Consider the following 25528-nt stretch of genomic DNA (forward strand, 5'->3'; position numbering starts at 1 on the left):
TGAGAATATTCTCATCTTCTCTGGCCCTATATAGTTCGAGCAATTTTATTTATGTTGACTTAAGAACCAAAGTGTATTTCCGCACGGAACGACCAGTTCACAATACCAATCATCATTATATTGAACCATAATCAGATCATCATATTCTTCAAACCTCTTAGAATAATAAGCGCTGTCCTATACTCTGTCATCAGTGCAATGGATAACACAGGCTTACGCCTAATAATATTCTTAAACTTAGTTTTCGAAGAATTGGTCAAATAATGCTGGTGTTATATTGTATGTATAATCATTAGGAGTCAATGCCCGAAAGTGAACTTTAGTTTTCAAAAAAGAGGAAAGCCACAAAAAAGAGTCCAGAGAATTGAAGTTATAAAGGCCTATCAGTGATTTGCTCATCCGGAGTATGGCTAAAAAATCATCAAAATTATGATTTTGACACCTTTGTTAGTGCCATAGATGTGCTAACATAGCCTGCTAGTGGTTTAACTAAAAGTTGTATATTAAAGACAAAATAAGACATTTTACATGAATCTGTTATTTCTCTGCTTTAACATGTTTAAGTATAGAGAAATTAGATATACATGTATTTGAATGAGGCTTAAACTATGTCAATAATGTTTTCATTGTTTTTTGCAAAATATTTCATTTCTAAAATCCCTTATGACAATTTTAATAACTTGTCTTTCACTTTCAAATAATTTATACACATGATTTGATTTTTTTACAATTTCGATGGAAACTTAATCCAATCTGTATGATTTCAAGCAATGATACGTAATATCATTGGAATCCGTTATTATTCTAACGGGAATGTTGAGATATTCCTACATCTCAGAAACCTAATTTCTGAATAATGTAGTGTTAACCCTATCCACACTTCGTACATTTGCATGACCATATTTGGAATCAGCATGAAAAATGCATTAAAATGAGTTTAAACAATAAGCCTAGTATTGGTTCAGTGGTTCTTTTAGAACTATTTTAAAAGATAACTCTTGATAATAAATTAATATATCTCAAAAACCATTTTGTCGCCTATTTTTCATGTTTGTTACTTAATATGCTTAGTGTTGTTGTTGTTGTTGTTATTGTTGTTTTTCTTTTGTTTTTTTCTCTCTGCCATTTGTACATGGTTTTGTGTATACTACGGTATATTTACGCCGACATGACCATGATAAAAGACACAATAAACATGACAAATGGGACAATTATGACATATGTATGAGGAGAATTTCAGAAATGAGAATGGGAAAAGCTGTCATTGCTTACACATTGCTTACACAGAATGGTCGACTGCAGATCCGTCGGATAACGCTTTTTCAATGGGAAATGAACTTTGCTGCTTGGACGATGTCATGTTAGCATTTACTCCGTATTGAAAATCGTGTTCGGCGACGGATCTGCACTCGACAGCCCTGCTATAAATAATGTACTGTACGCATGTGGCGTAGCGTCATTGGGGCATGGGGCACGTGCCCCCCCATCGATCTGAATTTTTTTAAATCCCATAGGAAAAGTGCCGAAAATGCCTCAATCAGACCCGATGCCCCCCCCATCATGGTCGGTGCCCCCCATCGGATGACCCACGCTACTACGCCACTGACTGTACGTACCTACAAATTCCAATGAGTTATTAACCGATTACATAAACTTCAAAAAATCGTACAAGTTAAGAAAAAAGTTCAACGTCCCTGATATGACCCAGATTGGGAAGGTGACCTTATGATGTCATCAACTTCCGGGTCATCACACCTGTCAAAACAAGGACGTGATGGTCGTAGGATGTGAAGAAGTTCAGTGACCTTTCATGTCAATAATGTCATCACACACAAAGGTAAGATATAAGGGGCGCACCATTAGATTTCCTGGGGGGGCATGGGAGTTTTTTGAAGAAAAAAACTTCGCCCACTAGTGAGACGAAAAAAAAAAAAAAAATCGCCCACTAGTGAGACGAAAAAAAAAATTTTTGCCTCACTGATGAGTAAAAAAAAAATTTCCCCCACCCAACTTTGATATAAAATTGGATCGGTTGAGCCCATATTTATTTGGTCGAGCTATGAGTTTTAAAATATTGGACGAGACGTAGTCGAGTCAATATTTTACAACTCATAGCGAGACCAATAAATATTGGGCGTAAAGCATCCAATTTTATCATTATTATGTTTTGGATCCAATATTATCACAACTTGGATCCATCAAAACATAATAATGTATAAAGGTATACATTAAAATTGAAAAATAAATACTTCGCGGTGAAAAAAAAATTCTGCCTTCGGACGCAAAAAAAAAAAAAAAAAAATCCGCCTGACCCAAACTCCCATGCCCCGCCCCCCCGAGAATCTAATGGTGCGTCCCTAAGATGTAATCAATTCAAAAGGGTCACTTATTGAGAGACAAGTTTCCCAATGCAACAACAATTTCTTACCTTCAACATGTTCAAAATGGGAAAAAACAACAACAATTGACCTTATACCCGATAAATTATTTTCATAATCATGATAAATCCTATGTTAACACATTTTAGATGAAGCAGGAACTGCATCAAAGTTGTTGTTCCCTTAAGTGTGCCACCTGGCCTTTTTATCAGTTCATAAATTTTGATTTCCAACACGAACATGACGAACGCGAACTTAAACGCGAACGTCAGTTAAATCAGTTGAAAATCAATAACTGATTTGAATATTTTATCCTTTTTTTTTATAGGATAGCTTTGAGAATTTAATTGAAATTATAACTCTGGATTTCCCTGAATGTCCTAAATGCCGATACAGATTTATTTAAAAAAGAAAGGAAAAAAAACGCAAGGAAAATTTTCGAGAATATAATCATCAAAAATGTCTTCATTTGTTTCTGTTATCAGGTATCCAACATATTTTCATTTAATTTGTTTGATTTTTTTCCTGTTTTCCACTTTTCGTTTCGCTCAAAGAGATGACAACGGTTTTCTCCGCGTCATATACTAAAGTTTAAAATATAGCCTATATAACGAACATCATACGTTCAAATAATATGTTCGCCAGGAAAGTCTTTCTCAACTTTCCTTGTTTTGCTCAAGGCGCCGGCATCGCAAACATGTTTGTAAACAACTGAAGTCTCTGTTACTTTTACTTTGATTTCAACATAAATTTCAAAGTTTCTTTAACAGTTTCTTACAATATTGAATTAGGCTAATCCTTCGCACAGTAATTGACTATAATTTTTCAAAGAAGCCGGCAATTTGTATGAAAATGTTATTGTAACATTGAGTTCATGATTCAGTTGCTCAAAGTCTAGCCCGTCTCAATCCAAAAATTACAATAAAAAGGTAAAGATAATAGCAAAATATGCGCAATGTTATTTACTTTCCAAAAGTATCTGCGATTTCCGTACTCTAATGTTTAAGTTTTGATAAAATAATGGTGACCATTTTTTTGGTAAAACGAAACGTGGTTTTTATGGTGTCAACATACAAAAACAAATTGCAACATTGGTATAAAGCATGGGTATATTGGTCTACTACCCAATCTTGTTGAGCGTCTCAAATTAGATGATTTTGGACGTTAAGTGCCTTCGGCTAGACGTGAGCACGGTGGTAGGTCCTCACCTCACTGAACTTGAACGAGGCTGAACTTTCTGTAAAATCTGAGCCTCGCGCTTTTTAAGGACATTTAACATTTTCTAAAAGTTTAAGGGGTGGGGTATGAACGTTTGGACAGTATTTATTGTGGGACATTAGAGCACATCAGACATATCGAATTGCATTCTGAATACGAAGAATGTCATTCTGATATCAAATAATTTTGGTTTTTGAAATTCGCAGTTTAATACACATTTTATGGCAAATCATTAAAAATTGATATTTTTGATATTTAACAGTACTCGAAGTAAACTTTATAAATCTGATGATTTATACTTAACGTGTATGTAGGTGGGATGAAATGCCGACGATCAATTGAAAATTTTGACCTTTCGTATTGAAGATATGGATTTTTTTCTCAAAACACCAAAAAAAAATTAGGTCTTTTGGGGAAAAAATCTATATCTTCAATATGAAAGGTCAAAATTTTCAATTGACCGTCGGCTTTTCCTCCCTGCTACATACACTTTAAGAATATATCATTAGATTTATATTATTTACTTCGAGGACTGTTATATATCAAAAATTGGAAAAATGTCAAATTTTTATTATTTGTCATAAAATTTGTATTATATTGTGATTTTCAAAAAATGAAAATTATTTGATATCAGAAAGACATGCTTCGTATTCAGAATGCAATTCGATAGGTCTGAGGTGCTCTATCCTATGTCCCACAAAAAATACTGTCGAAACGCAATAAACGCTCATTTTAGATCCCTTAAGGGCATTTAACATTTTCTAAAAGTTTAAACTGACTTTCAACATAACAAATTCAACTAACCTTGCATTTTCGATGTGTGACACACATCTTCATCAGAAGTCCTAAGATCATGTCATGAAGATGTTGTGAAAAACTTGCCCTTTTCTTCTTTATGCAGGTGTGTGTCACACATGAATAATTCAAGGTGCGTTTCAAATTTGTTGTGCTGAAAGTCAGTTTAAACTTTTAGAAATGTTTATCACCAGCACGTAGGCATCTTACATTCGGACATTTAACAGGTTTAAAGTAGAACGACATTTAAATAAAGATTGACTTTTAAGCAAACATTTACATAAATATTCAGAGTGTATTTATCATGATACAATATTCGAAGTACGATTTATGATACTGAGACAAAGTATTTCTCACTACTTTTGTTTTTGAAGACGGAGACTCTGTTCATAATTATTTTCAATTTATTTATTTAAAAATTTCATTTAACCAAATATCCTTCCGTACCCATACCATGTACATTTATAATGAGTAGGTGAGGGGCTTCCTCTTTACATGCTTTATGACAAAAAATAAGCAAGTCATATTTTAACTTAAAGTTTTATATTTTTTAAATTAAAATAAAGTTGAAAAGAAAAGGACAAGTCCATCACCAAAGTTTATAGCCACGAGCATCTCCGCAAGATATGTACATTGACAATGTGCGTTGACATGGTCTAATTGACACTAACAACTCTGCAGACATGAAATCATCGCGATATATTGAGGTTTGGCACCATTTTCATTTTCATTCCAAACAAAATTCTAAACTGTTGGTCCAAACTTCACGGCGAGTCACGGCGAGGGTTGTCGGTGGGAAGTCCATCATCATGAAAAGTTTGACACGTAGTTGAGAACGTTGGTGGTAGAAGAAATATTTCAATTTCTAAGAAGAAGAGCAGCAAATTGGGAAGGGTGGAAAATAATGAAAGAAGGTAGTTAGTAGAGGAATTAAAGAAACATATGAACAAGAAGTATTCAAAAAGAATTACGCAGCTTCTAAGAAGCCCAGAAGAAGGAGTTAAGTTAAGAAGAAGGCATTATTTGTATACCTCGTTATTTGCCTTTATAATGTTTTGAAATATTTTTTGAATGATTTGAATATGAATAAAAGACGGAAGTTGGCATAATAATTTAAAAGAAACTGACAGCGAGCATTTTCCGGTGTTTAGGTTTGTAATACCATGTAACTACTTTCATTTATGACTAGATTGTGCCATGCCATACCTTCCTACGCTCTGATTGGTGCAATGTTTGCCTAACTCACCAATAACAATGAGGGCTCTCTTCTACCCGACCGCGATTTTGTCGTGACTATCGGACGGATTTTGTATTGCGTACGATTTCTGAGTAGCCAGGGACATCAACGTTCTTGTAGAGTTGATATTATTGATAATTTAATTAATTCTGATTAATTAGTCGTGAGGGTAGAAAAGGTGAAATCTAAAAAATATGTGTAATTTTAAAGTAGCTAAAAGGAAGAAAAAAACAGCACGAGGCTCACCGTAAAAAGAAAACATTACGAAAAAAAAATATGTATCACATTTAATGAGCATTGTTCACACGTTGAAGAGAGTAATATATAAGAAAAGAGAAATAACATATAAGATAAATTCGAGAAGGAAACATATAAACTTTGCTTTATAGAGGCTAATGTTGATAGGTTGCAGAAAGCAATAGATACATGAAATGATGGTGACAAATTTCACCGTCTAAAGACATCGTTGAATAGCGCCTCCTATACTAGTCAAGGCTTTCCAGTTCAGGGAAAGTGTCGCTGTCTGTGGAAATCAGTACCTTGAATATTAGCTTGAGTGTACACTATCGGTCGGTCACGAAGGTGCTAAGTGCTACGGCTTTCATTCAAGACACACGCCACTTTCCCCTTAAGTGTGAAGTGAAAGGAAAAGGGATCTGCAAGTATGCAAATACTCAAGCCTATCATTGGTCAAGAAGAGCTGCGCATGAGCAAATCGTCCGAATCAACACAAGTTGGACATAACAATTTGGATGTTTTGTGACTTCTGAAAAGAAGAAAGGACCGCCCCTCATAATACGTGAGTTGGATGATGAGGGAATATATTGGCAGATTCGAATTGCATTTACAAAAAAAGTGCAGTACTTTTAAGTTGTGTATATCACCGCATTTTACAGGACCCGTCGATCCCAGCGAGAAAAGTTCATCGTTTAAATGATACTAAATCATCTTGATTGGGAAGCTTATACAAGTTAAGGGCATGTTTTATGGATCATATCCTTCATGGAGTATATTGGATTAACAATTTATCATTAATATATTTATTAGCAAGTGACAAGTTTGGTGGCGTTAGTCTTTTGAGCTAACTTTTTTTTTTAAGAGGAGGAGGATAGTGCTTGTTGAGTATCTTTGTGTGCAGTTCGTGTACGTACGGGGCGTCGTGTTGTGGAAAACATAAGAGAAACGCAAATAGTTGCGACATACCCGTAGAGGAAGATCACTCATTCACTCCCGGCATGTTTGCCAGCTAAAAAACGCGCTACTTGCCTTGTAAAAGGCGAGAGAGCCAGCCGAGACATATTGCTGATTTAGTAGTCTCGATAAAGAGCTTAAGAGACAAGTGTCTCTTATAGCAATTTATGTGCGAGGAATATCAGCAGTGATAACTCAAGGGTGTTTAATTAAGGTGTCTGGAGCATCCAATTGGTGATCATCACTTGAAAACACATCATTCTACAGGTGTGTTGGATTATAGCATAAACCCTAAAAAGGTGGAAGGATAATTATTTAAGGAATTATATCTAAGGAATTCAATTCTCATCATCATGAATGTTGTATATTGTATTATTTTGGCTTGCCAACTGATGTTGGTTTTAGCCCAGAATGGCGGCTATGGATTGAGTATGTTTGCCGCTCAGCAGAATCAACCGGACCCGTGTTATGATATTGATGGCAATCCTCGACGATGTGTACCAGATTTCGTTAACGCTGCTTTTGGAATGCCAGTGATTGCATCCAGCACATGTGGGACTCCTCCAAGCCGCTTCTGCGCCTTGTCAAGTGGCGCAGATGGTGAACGTCAAAGAAACTGCTTCGTCTGCGACGCCAGTCAACCTAAGCGAAGACACCCACCGGATTACCTTACGGATCTCCATAACCCAAACAATCTAACGTGTTGGCAATCTGAGCCCTTCACCACGTCACCGCACAATGTAACTCTCCAGCTGGCATTAGGGAAGAAGTTCGAGCTGACATACATTTCTGCCGAATTCTGCTCTTTGCGCCCAGATTCCATGGCGATTTACAAGTCACAGGACTACGGGAAGACCTGGCAACCTTACCAGTACTATTCAAGTCAATGTCGTAAAATGTATGGCTTGCCGAAGAATGCTATGATCATGAAACAGAACGAACAGGAAGCTGTTTGTAGCGATGTCCAAAACACGGAATTAGTGAGTGGTGCCAGAGTGGCATTCAGTACCCTGGAAGGAAGACCATCTTCCTTTGACTTTGATAATAGTCCGGTCTTGCAGGATTGGGTTACCGCTACGGATATCAAACTTGTCTTCAATCGTCTACCTGGATTCGAGGAGGAAACCACCGCTCTTCAGGCTTCAACAGAAGAAGCGACCACAATTCGTGATAGCTATTACTACGCCGTGTCTGACTTCTCTGTAGGAGGCAGGTGTAAATGCAACGGGCACGCATCGCGATGCGTTCGTGGACGCGATGGCCGATTGGTATGCGATTGTCGACATAATACCGCAGGTCCCGAGTGCGAGCAATGTAAACAATTCCATTACGACAGACCGTGGGCTAGAGCGACGCCAAAGGATGCCAATGAATGCGTCGGTAAGTATGAACCATGAAACCACCTCGTCAGAAGGTGGAGACAAAGGATCTCAATGTCGATTTTAATATTTACACATGTATACCCTCTATGCACAGATCTATGTTACCTATAGTACATTCCTTAATCAATCAATGACACTGCACAGTGTTACCTAATTTCTTCGTAACACTACAAATCGCAAATCGACCAATACAAAATTTGATTTACTTCTATTGTCCCAACAACATATTTCACGATCTAGATACAACACCCTTTCAATCTAAAATTAACTTTGTTTTCTAACTAATCAGAAAGTTGCCGATAGCCAATTTGGATTAAAAAAAAGTATTTTAATATTGGTTTAAACTTTTCTCTTACAAAAAGTAGGCGCCATAGTCATAAATGATCCGCGTCGATCGCGTTATGTGGACTGGATAGTAGTTACAAGTAAGCTATCTACACCCAGATCTGTTGATATACCTATAACACTGTATTTTGTAGACTCCTAAATCATATCGCTTTAGGTGAAAGTCTTCATGCTCCTGACTTCTGGTGGGTTTTCCTGATGCACAACTTATAATGCGACCTGGCTTATTATTGCTTGCTAGTAAAAAGTTCCGGACCCATAAGGCAGAATATACGCAGTTGGGGAAAAACATTCATGTTGGTTTATGGGAGGAACGCATTATGATTCTCTCCATACTTTGGTTACTGCGTCATGTTGGTAGTTAATTTCTTTGAGAAACTTAATCTTGTGGTAATAATAATTTTCATGTTTAATCAGTTATGTTTCTCATATTAAACATGTTAAAGATGAAAAAAAGTTCTTAGAAGCGTCAAGCTTCCGTGCGTTTTTACAATAAGGCATTGGGAATTGAACATGACGCGCGGTAGCATTAGAACTCTTTAGGGAGAGTTGACTTACTTAGTTGAACGGACCTATTTTGATGTGAAATAGGCCATGCATGTTGAATGCATTGCGGCTTTCCCGTTGATGTGCTTTAAATAACGTTTTAGACAATAAATCTTATATTGTTAAAAACATTTCTAACATAAATCATATATTGTTCAGAATAAGCCTCGTGCATATCTGATCATTCAAGATTCGTTCTCATACAACATGTACTGCAGGTGATTTTAAGAAATATTCAATTCATAAATCTATGTACGAGAAATAAAAGATACATCTTATTAAAATATGATAAGTATCAAAATTGTGACACTTCGCAGAACGTGCTATTATGATTTCTACAAGGATATCTATAAGTGAAGGAATTAAACTTATTAAAAATTCAATCTAATTTATTAAAATCTCCCCCAACTGTCAACTTCATTAAGACATAAGAAAATACGAACAGGAATATTCCACAGAATTACAACACAATTGTGTCAGTTGTTTTGCAAAGCATGGAGGTAATTAATTTGTCTGAAAAGAGAAGGAAAACATGGAATCTAAAGGTTATAGGCTGAAAAAAACCATATTTCTATAGGTATTTGGACTGTTACACTGAAAGACTGAACTTAAATTCAATCGAGAATTTACATGATGGCAAGTTTACACAGGCTAACCATTTTCTGGAGGATGTATAACAAAACAACAAACAAAAACAAACAAAGAATTTTAATTTTAATCTTACAAGAGATTCGGCAAAAGAAAAGCCGATATCAAGTAGCCAAATGTATTTGAATGATCGGAATTCTTATAAATGCCGCATGATTTATTCATCATCCACTGTCCAAACTTAAAGTAAACCTTATACATGCAAACTAAAAACATTTCCAAACATTTAGGAGTTTGAGGATATTACCTTTTTGCCATTTATATGGAAATTCCTTAATTCTATGATTATTTTACTGAATATACTGAATTATTTATGCAAATTAGCTGAACTCAATCTATGCCCTGAACACGTGACTTTTTATTGGCAGTTTTTGAACAGAGGTTTAAGGAATACAAACTTACATACATGCATACATGGACAGGCATTACTGATAGAGCTGCTTTTTTGTTTTACCACATAAAATGGGCGCTTCATCACATGATCAATAAGCATAGTTTTAAAGCATTTGTGTGTCTAAAGAGAAAGTTGCATCCGTGCAGGGAAAGTAAAGTACGATATTGTGTTGCTGAATTTCCATTTAATAGCATAATTTTGTATGTTGAAATTGACTATTATATCCCTTAAATGCCTAAACATATTTGCTAAAGAGGGGTAAAATCGTCTGTTTACTCGTGCCATAAGCAAACCGTCAATTCCGAAGCAAATTCGGGAGCAAATTATTATAACTGAACATGCGTTCTACTTTAAACAATTTAATAGGATTCATTCGATGTTCAATGTTGTATCATATGAGCGACTTGCTTTGGTAACGTAATTTACAATGTAGCCTAAGTCTGCTACTGCGGAAGTTCTCGTTTCCACAAGATCCATCAGATGCATATGGTTCAGTTCAGGCACGGTTCAAATCAGTTCAGCCGTAAACCTGTACCATTCCTTTTTGCACCATCATTGTTCTGAAATTGATATTAGCTTCAGTTTAGATATTTTGTTAAAGCCATAATATACAAAATTGTATAAAACCGAAAGCCAACATCCCGTCGAAATTAGAAACACTAATACTTTCTAACCACGATTTTGCGATGCTACATACCTTTAATTTACCACTTTAACGATGCATCAATAAATTAACCATCTTAATTATTAATTACCTATCGACTTTCCAATTATATTGTCAAAATTAAATTCATCGAAATTTCAATATAATTTTATTTGTCAACTCAGTTGGCTTTCTGGCATTTACATGCTTGCCTCTTCTATTAAACTAAAATCAATAAAATATTGATAGACTCGGGTCAGTTGTGGCAGCTGTATTCGATCGCGAACAGAAAAGTCGCACGTACTGATTTGCCAAGTGAAATTGTTTACTTTTTCCTGAACTCATTAATAAAACATTGACTTCTATATACTTTCTGTTGTCAATTACTTTTCAATTACATCTAGTTGAATAAAAGACCTCGTACATTTTAATTGCATCGAATCTGTACCAAACTAGTTATGAATTATGCGTAAAATTCTAGTTTTGTTACAAAATATCAGCTTGCACTTTGTAATCTGAAATAAGTGAACTTCAAACATCTGTTTATCGCGTAAAATCTGATTTTCATTTTTTTTTCAAACTCACGAGATTGAGCTTTGAATTGATGCTCTCGTTTGACGGTATAATCATGATAATGAAATTGTATTTGCGTTTGCGAATACAAATGTGACAATGAATTATCATGATTATTGGCATTCGTATGTTTTGCTCGATACAGTGAATATTGATGTCTTTTTCCTGGGCTTGAATCCATGCATCTAAACTATGCGTATATTAGCAAAATAATTTCCATCATCCTTTTTTTATATAAAATATGGTGTGTATGTGATGTTATTTATAATCATAGCAGCTTGTATTACCTATTTTACATGACAGTGTATGTACTCAAAGTTATATGTAAAGGTATTTTGTGATTTTCATCCACGCTCGAATATCATTTATTGCAACCCCGAATTCAATTTATTTTTTAATGGAAATTGTGAATAATGTTCCCCTTCATCATGTTCATATCAAGCACATGTAAAATCTATGACAATGGACCAAAATGAGTACAAATAATTTAATGTCTAGTATTGGTTCAGAGCTGAAATAAATTCGTGTGGTTTGCAGGCGGTTTTGTGAACTTAAAATCGCTGGGCATACCTGTATCAGGTGGTATTAGCGGTTTCACACCTGACACGTTTTGCATGACAGGTACAAATTACCCACTTCCTAGCTTATAATTTTGCGTTAAGTCTGGACTCGACTTGTCCTTATCATATTTTTGAACTTATAACTCAATTTAGTCAATTATGTTATTAAGGTAGATGTAGGGGTGCATAGAGTTCGTTATAACACGATGTTGACAGATGAGATATATAATCATGTTTGTTTTTGGACAAAAAATATGAGATTCTTTTGTACAAAACTCAATACAAACAAGACGCGGAACTATGACAAACGTAACTCCAACTCGGAAAAAATGAATCGCAATTTGTAGAAGAAAGAAAGGAAGGAACTCACAATTATTGACTCGAGAAATATTTGACATAGGCTATATCTGACATTCTGTGTATAGTAAGGGGGCTCGCTTTTGTTTGGATGATATCTTTGTCAAACCATAGGCCTTAAAAAACAAAGGCCTATGGCCAAACGATCGAATTATGCGCAAATGTGCAAAAACTGTGGAGTTGATGGCAGATGCGGTACTCGAAAAATGTAGCTCTAAACTCGCAAAAAAATAACTCTAAATTTACTCGCATCTTAGAAAAAAGACTCGAAACTCAAGATACATCACCTCATATATATTTCACAGATGATCATGATGATGGTGATGATGATGGTGATGATGATGATGATGATGATGGTGACGATGATGGTGATGATGATTGAAGATGATGACCAACGATGACAATGATGATGATATTGATGATAAAAAGGATAAACTTTTATATTTCGGAATTTCATTTTTGAATTATTTTGGTAGCAAGTTCAACATCCTCTGTTCCATTATTAAGTGCATTCTAACTCTTTCTCCATCAGTGGGCGTGTGATAGGCCATCATAGGAATATTGGTGTTGAATTAAAGGTGTCAGTGATTTTCACCTGTACATTAACCTCGGTGATGACATTATATTGATCGTATATGTGTCTGCTATTATGATTACGGGATATGATGCCTATGGCGATGCCGAACTTGACACATGAGCAGATGGGACCAGTATGGAAAGCCGACTAGGCCATAACTAACATACTAACATACTTCGTAATTTGTAATCCAAGAACTGAGGTGCATAGTTATCATCATGATTGAGCAAATGAACGTATGGAAAGCCATGTATGCAAAAATATGTTTAATTTGACGTGCCCAGATATAAGGTAATGGGGCAAAGAACCTATTATAGCAAACCACCTTTGCCACTGTCTAATTTCATGGCCGCTTGTGAAAAGGGCCACATATTTATAATATCTAAAACAAAAATGATGGTATTCTTCTTAGGTCATACAATGTCTAATGAATTAATTCATATTTCACACGGAGCAAAATATTATTTAAAATATGAATTTCAAAATGTTACTGAATAGTTCTTCATGATTGATAATACAATTTTAAAGTTGCACTAAATTGATACATATTTTGTATCATTCCACTACATCATATAGGCTACATGGCGCATCTTTATTCAAAGTAAAAGCCGATTTATCATCCAATATCCGTGAAATGAAATGGATTGCAAATGCTGACAATTCAAATTAAGACAATATCTCACGATGTCGTATCATTTTTATGTATTTCTTGAAGGCAAATTGCTGTAGGCATTTTTTACTTTTTTAGACGGGATAGTTGTACAAGTTATAACTTGTTCATGTCTCTTTCTTAAATATTAGCTTTTGCCTGTGGCGCTTCATTTCGTTTCACAAAACGGATGGTTCCCAAGTGGTGTGTGATATCTCTTAGTCCTTTAATGTTGTTAACACGGTTATTATAGCAAGCTTTTCATCACAAAAAATCCAGAAAATCAGATATTTTAAAGATTTAGGATTAGATCTATTTTGATAACCATTGGACCAATTACAATGCATGTTTGTACTTGTTCATATAGCAGAGTTCGTATTTACAACATGTCCCTGAATATTTTCATGAAAAAAATATTTGCAAAATGCAACCCTATTACTGCCACATCGGCAGTACATTTTGTGTTTATAGGTGTCTACATTTTAACCACTTACATGATGAGCAATAGTCGTGTAGAGGAATGCTGTTGCTCAAATCCAATACATTATAAACTAATGTATATCCGTAAAAGCTTTTTATCCTTTGGTGAAATAAATAAAATGTCTAATTGAAAAAGAATTCTTTATTTTTGTGTAATTTAAAATTTAACCACTCTTTAGAACTCGGTGATTGTTCAGAACATGTTTTATGAATAACACTCCAACCTTTATAAAATCTTTATAAATAGTTTCGCCTGGAGACACCAGAGCAAGACTCTCAATATCCGGAATCGGTTGTCCGTGCCTTCTGGTCATTTCAATGGTCATCCTGGATGGTTGACCATACATTAGGACTTGTTGTGGCTGAATGTATCAATTTGAAAGTTAGGCCCCTTAAACTGTGATTGGTTGATGTGCAATGTCTTCTGCTATTATGTCCATTAGAGGTAAATTGATAATATGAAACATTTGTGGCCGGCAGGAGCTGTAAATTTGTATCACACAGTCTGTGCAAACTATACCAAACTAGATCCATGTACATTGTGGACGCTGAAAAACGAACGTACCAAATCAGATTATCTTTGGACCATGTGGTAGTGGTGATTTGAGGGTTCGTCGATCATAGTCACGGACAGCTTCGTATCCAGGGGCGGATCCAGGAATTTTCAATAGAGGGGGCGCCAAGCCAACACCGCCGCCGCCACGGCTCGGCGCCCACACAAAGTCAGGCGCCGCTCTGCAAAAATACACAGAGTCAGGCGCCGATCTGCAAAAAATAGAGGGGGCGCGCGCCGGGTGCGCCCCCCTCTAAATCCGCCACTGGTATCATGCATGCCAATCATGTAGTACAGCTTAAACGGAGCCTGTCGCCATATAATTACTGTCACATACCTCCCTCCTTACACAATAGTTGTCCCATATCACTACATATCGTTGTGTGAAGTTTCTCGTTCTTCTTACGCTGTCAAATTAAACTTGCTCAAATGTCATGAAGGTGTATGAGCAAAAATATGTCATTAATCAGATATTTAATGAAATATTCTTCGTTATAATCAGATGATACGTCTCAATAATTTGTAATACTACAATAATCATAACTCAACACCGACTGTCTGGGCTAAGTCTTCTCCAATCTGTCAATGAAATAAAGCCCGACAGAAACATTAGATTTCAATCTTTCGGAAAAAGAAATCCCCGCCACTTTTAGACTATAAATATGCCGCCTTATACTAAGAAAACTTATATAAGTGAACAAAAATATTCGAAACGCCAGTACAAAATAAGAACTCGTGCACATCTAGCACTGCCAACGGCTGTATCACTTTGTAAAAAATGTGGATTGTTTAGAAAAAGAAATCAACGCTCTTCATTGCACCCAAAGGAGAAAGAAGGGTATATGTTTGTTGAGAAATAAAAATCACTAGGAATTATGATTTGTCAATTGCTCACGACAGGAAAAGGTGTTATATTATAAAGATGATTTTTGCTTTTAGGGGGTATCGAGGTATATCGTTGGTAGATAATACACTGAGTGAAATTCAAGACGACAGAGCAGGGAGGTATTCTAGTTTGTGTTGACTTGGAATGTAACATTATTCTGCTTCTATCCATTTCTTATACTTTTAATGTCTTATTACTATCCATGGTAACAGAGACTATGTTGTAACAGAGATTATTACATAATGTTAAGCGCATGTTTTTAGGGATGACAATTAAGTTGATTAACTTAAAAGCAAGTTTACCATGTTTATACTTTCTAAAACAGAATAAAATAACTCCCAAAACAACACGAGCATGAATTTTTAATTCTATAGCAATAAACTACATGAATCAATTATCAAAACCTCACATCTATATAATAAAATTATCAAAATTAACAACATATTTTGAAGGCAATTACTTGACTCGGCATACGCATAAATGATCTGGCAACCCATAACGATTTTGGAGATAATTGACCTCAGTTTGACCTTTTACACACGCAAGCCGTCCTTCAAGCAAAAAATAGTATCAAAAATATTATGGACAGTCAGTTTTGCCACTGTCTCGGTGTTTCAAAGTAGGCCCATTCAAGTTAAACCCTGGTTAAAACCAAGACGAAAGTGGTGTCGAGTTTGACGATTCCATCAACTTGATGGCGGAGAGAAGGCCATTATGATTCCATCCCGGCGGAAATACGTTATTTTATAATACGACTCGACGAAGTTAAAAGCCATTAACTTCTAGATTTCAATCGATACATTCATTTTAAACAATCCAATATGAATGCTTTCCATGTGGCGGTCACAGGTATCCTCTTACAACTCTCATCACCGTGCTGGCCATAGGCTTCAACATAAAAAGTCCAAAGTTTTTAGATATTTTCAAAAAATATCAAGAGCTATTTCAAGAACCACTGAACCAATACTGGACTTGTTTGTACCCGTTTTAATGTATCTTTCATGCTGATTCCAAATATGGTCATGAAAATGTACAAATCTGAAATTTTTGGAATTGTTAACGAAAATTTGGAACTTATCGTCAGCAATAGACACTCATGTGAAGAGGGTTAGTATTGGTGCTTTCTGGATCGACCTAAGAATCACTGACCCCGTCACTGGCCAATTGTGTTGGAGCCTGTAAATTATTACCTTGTTTTTCAAAGCTAACCCCATATTTTTTGGCTCCTTGGTAAAAATCATAAGTACACACGATATGGGATACACCCCAGACCCTGATTTGGCTAAATGTATGGATGAGTGAAGTGTTATAACGGCACTTGCCCAAATGCTTGACATCTAATATGCTGAGTAAGGAATTCGATTTTGTATAGTTCCAGGATATCGACGGTAAACATGGTAAAAGGGGGTCTACGCTTAGGGTCGTGTGAGGTGTTTCTATTTAATAGTTTATTCATCAAAGTAAGAGTTTGCTTATCTCAGATATGTATCAAAAAACTAAATCTGTAAAATTGTCTTCAATTGTTTTATTGCTTTAAATGGGTATTTCGTGATTTTATCATTATCCTTTTTAGGGTATCGACAAAAAGCTTATTTCCAAAATTTCAGTTGATTCTAAATTTGCGAGAACTCCTTTACACATAAGATTTATAATGTATTAAAACGCGCCATAGGCTACATGATACAGGCTACAGTGTTGTAATTGTGGGCTATCAACAGCCAAAAAAATACAAATGGATTCGGATATCTTTGTCAAGGCCTTAAAAAACAAAGGCCTATATGCATAGGCCTATGGCCAAACGACCGAAAGCAATGTCCACCACTATCTGTGTCTACACAAACATAAATTATGTAGCCAAAGGTTTCGGATGGTATAAAAATCTCAATTTTTTTTGGAGTAATTTGATGGACTCGCGAGGCTTGGATTGAATCACGAAGTGCCCTTCCATCAATTGACATAAATAAAGTGACAATTCTCTTGATTTTGAAATACATGATTCTGAAATTGTATGTACTTACACAACCATTTGGCGCATTTCATCGCGTCTTTTCGGAACATTCCTTTGCATATTAAGACTGAAAAGTTCAGTTACGGTCATCTCACCTCAAGATAATCCTAACGGTAAAGTTCACGACAAGCCACAGTCAAGTTTGGCCGACTAACTAATGATTTTTTGCCCGCGAGCTAAGGGGTAATAACAGTCTCAAGAAAACCCTTTAGCTGCTGCAAATGTTTAAGATAAAATGAAAATAATTGAACTAAAATTATATGCAATAAAGAGCTGAATAAAAAATATCGAAATCTGCCAAACAAGAGATCTGAAAGAAGAAGAAGAGTATTTATTATTCATTTTCACAATGTTCATGTGTATTGTTTCATCATTTTCAAAATACTAGTATATGCAAAGCCATGTATACTCATTGATGAATTGTAAATCAGCAGTAAAAGAGTTAACATTTGATTTTGTTTAATAATCTTTTCACTGCTGATACCAACTCTCGAGGGAGACTTGTTGAAGACATGACCTTCTATAGTGAATTGATGCCCAGAGGCTAACATTTCCAATGTTCTTGACGTTACGCTTCTTTCCACTTCTGCTACGGTTCTTGCAAAAAAAATCTACACAAACTGCAGATTGAGCTAGAGCTATACGGACTTTTTCCGTAACCCTGATTTGAGTTATTCAGAAGAAGGAAAGTTATTCAGAATGCATTAGTCTAAGTTTGATTATGTTACCAAGGCCATTATTATGTCCTAATCTTAGCATATTGCATAAAGACATGATAGGTAGGTGAAAGTGCCCACCGCGCACCGCCCCACTATATTTTATGTTTGCTATCTACTGCTGACGAAAGTTCCGTGACGAAAGTTAATCGATGACTTACATAATGGCTTAACATATTAAACCAAGTTTGAAGCAATCGTGTTTAATCGTGCTAAAGTTACGCGCATTTTCTACTTGTTCTACATGTATATGTATTTGCGTACACACATATTCTATACCCTTTGCTATCTACTGCTGACGAGAGTTCTGATTGACGATTGTCCTTCATAATGGCGAAACTAGTATGCTGAATATGCCTAAGTTTGAACTAATCTTGTTTGTCATGTTTGTACTTCATATAAAATTGCATAATTTATGTCCAAGTTTGAAGCAATCTTGTTTATGCTTCTGATATTGATAAGCGTAACTAATGTCCAGGTTTAAAGCACAACTTACGCCCACATTTTGAAGCAGTTTGTTTTAATGCTAAATATATTTCACATGTGGCATAATATAGAATATGTCCAAATTTGAAACAAACTTGTTTATGCCTTATGTATTGGCATAACATAAGTGTATGTCCAAGTTCGAAGCAATCTTGTTCAATCGTTCCAAAGTTGTTTGTTAAGAGCTATTTATGTATTGTCTTGTCTACATAGTCTAGGCTCAAACCACATCCGAAGATTTGTCAAAGTTGACTTTCTTATGTCTTTGCCGTCGGCTATAATTCACTTTCTCTCTCTTACTCTTTTGTATTTTTACAAACGATCGCATTGAGGATGTGTATAAAGACGACAAAGAAGAAGGCGTAAATAGAGTAGCCACAATGGAAACTATGTTGAACATGTTGAAAAGGTTGTATGCATACAATGGTGATGAGCTGTGACGGGGAAGAAATACCTAGCGGACATAGCGATTAACTTGGCGTGTGGTCTGTGAGCAAATGTCTCATGAAATCAACGAGTTCATCGCTAACCATTATCTAGTAAGAGAAAAGGTTAAAAAACTTGATGTTGTCCGAACCTTTTAATAAGGTGCCTCTTTTCCCTTTAATATGATGAGTCGACAAAAAAAAAGAAGCTCAAAGTAACGTCAGCAGCATTGCTGATTTTACCATACCATTGCTTACTAGTAAAAGTAAAAGGCAAAGAAACTCAAAACAGAAATTAAAATAATGTCGTTCACCAGAGAAAGTCCTGGAATGTCGTCCCAAAACCAGTGATCTCATTAGGAAAATAAGTGTACATTATTTGAAAGCATGAAAGGCTAGAGATACCAAAAGGAAAAAGCATAAAAAACATCTATCTACAATAGCTGCCAGGTGTCATATTTTAATATAGATGTGTACAAAAATACGAACATTGTCAAATATATAATAGGGCAGCTATTGCAGATGCGGCCTTCTTAAACTGTAAGCTGAGATCGAATTAAAAAGAATAGTTTGCGTTGATATCCTGCGGACCGAAAATGCAGTACTGCGCAGGTCAGCAACCAATCACGCAGCACCTCTGTCATGACGTCAGAACGCAAACTAGCCTTTTTGATTCGGTCTCAGATTACAAGCCTTAATTCGCAATATGGGATTTAAAAAGTGTGTCATATTCATTCAAAACAAATGCATCTCCTGAATTTTTGGACGACTTGCGCTTTCGGTTTAAGCCGGGAAAGATGTGCGCATCTTCTCTGGTCATTGTGTACATCGCTAAACGTCCCTAATTCAAATACTTCAAAACGTTCCAACCACAAATCCACCACGATACATAGCGGCATTTGAATTCCCTGTGCGAATATATTTCTCAATCTCATTTTAGTAGCAAGTTATTCATGTGTTAGTCGCAATATATACAGGATACTCAAACCACACTTGAGGGATGAAGAATATTTGTACAAGACGCCAGTTTCTTGACATTTTTGAGAGGCGAAGATGTTGCTCAAACAAATCAATGCAATGTGCAAATAGAGCCAGTATTTTTTTCCTCTTATACGAGACGGCGTACAGTTTGAATAAGGTAGTTACATTAGTGAAAACCCCCTTTCTGTTTCAATTTCTTTGGAGTGTTAGTTCACAAAATGGGATTTGTTCACATTCTATTTGCGCCTGTATAAAATGTATACATCATAGTAGTCGGGGTATATAAAGAGGGGCACTAGTTCAATCTGATATCAAATTGCGGTATACCGTATATGATTTTCAAGGTACGTCATTTATTGTTAAAATTGTGCAATAGCTGCGATCTTTTCCTGGATGCAAAGTGATAAAACGATATAGAACACATCCTGATATCTGCATCTTTAATAGGCTCTATATTATACATGCCCTTTTATTTGTTAAATTTGTCCGTGCTTTGCTCATACGGGGGAGAATACATGTATAGGGGAAATTATCATATTATTAGGACCATCATGGTAGGATTATTTGGTAGGATTTAAGGAGCTCCTGGCTTCTGGTTACAAGTACGCCCCTCAATTAGTTCCTACCCCCACTACCCCGCGTATACAACGTGTCCGTCGTGTTTTCAGAAAAACTATGAAAACAGTTTGGTGTTAATTCCAAGTTCGAAGGAAAACTTTATTAATTCTTTCATCAATTTGTGATCGGGAAAGAGAAAAAGTGATTGGATTTTTAATATGCTTTGGGAAAGTAGGCTCATTAGGCTTCTTAATGAAAGGTTCCGTTTACAGGAAGCTCATTAATATATTATAAGGTATTAGAATACTATGTCTTAATCTGTATGTCTTATAGGTCAAATTAAGTGCGAGTGTTAAAATTATGCTAAATCGGTGTAATCATAAGATATGCCCTATGTGAAATTTCCCTTTGCAAGTTGCCTCCCCCCTTTCCCTCTCCAGAAAAGGCCCTGGCTACGCCACTCTGCATGGGGCACAACACATAACAAAATTGAACTGCTTATTTTTAAAAATCATATACGGCAGTTGATTGTGCCCATTATTCGTCAAATTTTAACCAAAAATGGTGAAGTTACGGTCACTATAAAAACAACTAAAACGGCAATTCAAACCTTGTTTAAGGCCATGTTTATACTAAAATGTATTTACTTTATCACCTATGCACGTCTTGATTGTATTCCCTTGCACATTCCATCTTTAACAGTAAGTGATGTAAACCCTTAGAGGTTTTATATGTCGAGTTATATTCCTCGCTTAACCGTGAAATATTTCACAGGCAGTGTACCATGCTTAGGAATACAAATGCCAAGATATCGTCATGATATTGCTACTTGATATTATTTTGAATGTCTTATTCATATCGTCATGATCGTCAAAGTGTGTATTATACTTCACATGGTTCATATGACCTAGGAGCAATAAATAATATAAACTACACTATACTCAACATATTTAAAGGATCAGAAATGTTGACAATCCTGAATTTCTTTTTTTCTTTTTTGTTCTGATGGTCTGACCAAGGTGTTTTTGGTTTCATGGTAGGCCTACTTCAGTCCCAAGTATAGCACACGTGTTCAGTTGCCTAAATATATTATTGAATGATTTATATTGAACTATTTATTATAAATAAGTCTGATCCTTTAAATATTTTGAGCAGTGTATCTTTGAAATTAACATGTATCGAAGGAGAGCATTATGGTGGTCCTCGTTGGAAAAAAAATCAAGATAACACAGCAAATATCGTACAGCGTTGCGGATATCAGCGTACTAAACATGCTAAAGTTGCTATCTACGGTAGATAGCTAGCGGCGTCGCAGTTATTATATGAAGCTAGCGGCATCGGCGTCTTTTGCTGCTTACAATATACATGCAATTAGCTTCCGTATTTTTCGTCCTCATAAATCAATACAGTGACAAGTTAGCTTAAATTTTAGCGTATAAGGCTATTATAAAGCTGCTTCTTTCAATAGTTTTCTAAAACTATTTAGAACTTTCTGAGAAACCCCAAATATCAGACATAATATATTGTAGTCTTAAACATGCATTTCTCTGACTGTGTTTGAGTTTATCCACATACCCAAAAAAGTAATACTGAATTACTCTATTATTTTATTTTAATTTCTTTTCATATATTTGCTTATTGTCACGGCATTTATATAGCAATGTCGATGACCCAACCGTCTGCATATAAACCACGCAAAAAAAGTTTCTTTATGGTTAGGAAATTTACCCACTATTAAAATCTAGCGACCAATTTTGTACGTTTGCTAAATAATCGCATGCGGGAGATTGTCCTGCGCATTTTGACACCTCAATCACTACCCTACGACACTCCTGAGAAAAGATAAGAATTTTTAAGTAACACGAGGTCGAAAAATGAAAATTGCAAAGAAGCCTATTCAATGGTTTTAGAGCTGATTCACTGATCCAAGACGGTGTCATTATTCTCGCCTTTTCAATTTTAATTTAAAGCATTTTAATTGATGCATGTTAGATAATCCTTTGCTTATTGTGCAGATGAATGATCAAAGACAAAGGTGAGTGGGTACTAATGCATTCACGTTTTGAGATATGGATTTGGAAAAGGGATTCAAAACAGATCATGATTACAGCTGCATTCCTGGAAACAGAAGGAATTGAGACACATGAGTGGCCCTCCAGAAGCCCTGATCTTAACTCCTTGGAGAACCGTTGGGATCAGCACAAGAGAAGAGTCAACAAGAAGATAAAGGCAGATGCAACTCTGGTGGGATTGCGTCGCATCGTTATCAACGAGTGGAATGGGGTTGAGCAAGGTAACATTCGACGCCTTATTAGGAGCATGAGCAGTGATGAGACGCCACGTGGCTGCTGTAAGGGAAGCCAACGGTGGACACACAAAGTATTGAAAGACTGGTAAAGAAAGAGATTAATCTCAAGTGAAGTTGGAAGTGGCAGTATGATGCCTGAAATGTGCTCAGCAATTAAACAAAAACATGTTATCTGCATGTTTGTTGTTTTTGTTTTCTTTTCTGCTGAAAACTTGAATAGGCCTTTTTGCAATTTTCATTTTTCGACCTCGTGTTACTTAAACATTCATATCTTTTCTCAGGAGTGTCGTAGAATAGTGATTGAGGTGTCAAAATGCGTAGGACAATCACCCGCATGCGATTATTTAGAAAATGTACAAAGTTAGTCGCTAGATTTTAATAGTGGGTAAATTTCCTAACCATAAAGAAACTTTTTTTGCGTAGTGTAGTAGTATACTCAAGGAAGTTTCAGATCCAAGATTTTTTACGAGCTGTCTGTTCAATTTCGTGAAATCGCGAAATTTAATTTAGTAAAATCGATTATTCATTATGTTAGCCTTAATTATTTTAATACTTATGTATGGTAAATAATGGTTATGGCATGACCATGGCTGTATGTTAGTAAATGATCATAATTATATTACTATTTTCAAAAATTGTGTTCATTCCACGAAAGAAAATTGTAGTAAAAAATCATGCTTTCTGTACTTCATGCACTACATGTACCCGTCATACTTTTGGGAGTTTCTTACTCAAGATAAGCTTCGTTTCTAGTCTGGGAGTTATGTTATGACGTTTGCACCAATTCCATATAGGTTTCTATGTTCACTTGAAGTCAAATAAGCAACAACAAATGAATGAATGTATGAATGAATTAATGAATGAATGAACGAACAAATGAACGAACGAACGGACGAACAAAAGTAAAAACTGATTGAGATTTGTATAGTAGTTAATCATCAATATTGTCAAATTTACTAATCTTTTTAAGTAAGAATTTTAAGTGAGTATTACCATTTCACCAAAGTTGTCAAACAAAATATATGAAGAAAAGTTTTTAAATAAATATCTTGACCATGTTGACGTGACGGGATATCTTTCTCGTGGTATCCAGTGCTTGGTGCTCAAGTAACACACCTCGCTCTTTATCTGCCAGCTTCCATGTTCCTTCCTGACATAACAACACTGTATCCAGCAAACAATTTTCTTGTATATTTTGCAATTCATGAAATATTTTGTCAGAACAGATCACTATCGAGGTACGAAAAAAAAATGAGACTGGGTAAAATATGCATTAGTGCCAAACTGTATAGTTCCGATTATTTTCCTGTTTGTTTGACAAACATTATGATGATAAAATAATAGACTATAGCCTGGGTAGCGTAGCATGGGTATCTGATGCAACAATTAAACAAAATACCGTCAAGACATGCAAAGATTTCCCTGTTGAACATAATAGTGTCGTTTTCTTTTAAAATGTGCTGAAATTGCTAATAAATACCAAGAATGTCTACAAAAACAAGGTGTGTCCACTTTAAAAGTCCCTTATATGCAAATGAGAACCGAAGTTGCAAAGTTGACCTTTGACCCACGTCTTTCGCTGCAGTGTCGATCGTCGGTTTCAGTCATTGACACCGCGCCGGTATCTGAATCTTGAATTCCTGGTTCGAATGACAATGCTGCAATTTGGGGATGATTCAGAAGCACATCAGAAGCTATCAGCCTCTGTGACATGTTTCCTTGCGATCTGGACGAGAAAACACAGCTCAGTGGAGTGCCATTAAAGTTATAAGCTTACCTCATTCACCAAGACTGCAGAATACAAAATAACAAGTCGTGTCATGATGATCACATCTGTGACGAGGTGCATAACTATGATATAAACCTTGACTGATAAGTGTGTTTGTCTGTGGGGACTGGGGTGTGTATGTTTTTGCCGACATTTTTATTAAACTTTACATAGACTTCACTGCAACCAGGGACTGTCTGTGCCATCCCTGTTACCTGAAAAGCGGCAACTGACCGCCAACAGCTTAATATTTAATAACAATGTATATATGTGTCAGTCCCTGTTTGATAGGTCAAAATCCAAAATAATCGTCTTTTTTTTAAATGGGTCAACATCCCTGGTTGCAGGAAAGTAAGAAAAACTTGTTCGTGTTTGCATAGCCCAGTACATGGTCTCCATTTGTCAGCAAATACTTGCAGTGTGCGTGTGGGGGGGGGGGGAGGGGCAGGTGTTGTAATGACTAATGTGTTTAATTGAAATTGGGGCATTTGCAACCAGGCTAAAGGTTTACTTTGAATTTTGTTTCATTCCATTAGTGCAAGAATTGTTTGAACCATTTGTGATTTCATTAAGAAGTATTTTTATGTTTACTCAAAGTGGTACAGTAGTCCTCAGATAAAAACAACAAATGTTTACTACATTAATGCATGAAAGAGCAAAGTTAAATAATGTGTACAATTCTGTTGCAAGTTACGAGGATAAAATTTGATTTGCATTGCATAATTTTGCAAGAAGTTATTTTGATGTGAGAGCCAAAAATGTATGATTTCAATGTCCCATACTGTGTAAACCGTACCCGTGTCCCGTAAGTAATATCTGCAGGGGGGGGGGGGATAACATCCATCCTTCTCCCCTCTGGAATCTAC

The 25528-nt window shown here is 35.9% G+C and overlaps 1 protein-coding gene across 2 annotated transcripts in view; it reads left to right on the forward strand.

The window, feature by feature from the left end:
* Positions 1 to 6192: 6192 nt before the first annotated feature.
* The window catches only part of LOC140164918 (netrin-1-like), a 183590-nt gene continuing 164254 nt past the window's right edge, over positions 6193 to 25528 (forward strand). For both annotated transcript variants that reach the window (XM_072188316.1, XM_072188317.1), the window contains exon 1: positions 6193 to 8199. In XM_072188316.1, coding sequence (XP_072044417.1) covers positions 7173 to 8199 — 1027 coding nt within the window. In that variant the 5' untranslated portion in view covers positions 6193 to 7172. The remainder of the gene's footprint in view (positions 8200 to 25528) is intronic.

This window comes from Amphiura filiformis, chromosome 11, assembly GCF_039555335.1.
Source record: "Amphiura filiformis chromosome 11, Afil_fr2py, whole genome shotgun sequence".
Taxonomy (NCBI): Eukaryota; Metazoa; Echinodermata; class Ophiuroidea; order Amphilepidida; family Amphiuridae; genus Amphiura; species Amphiura filiformis.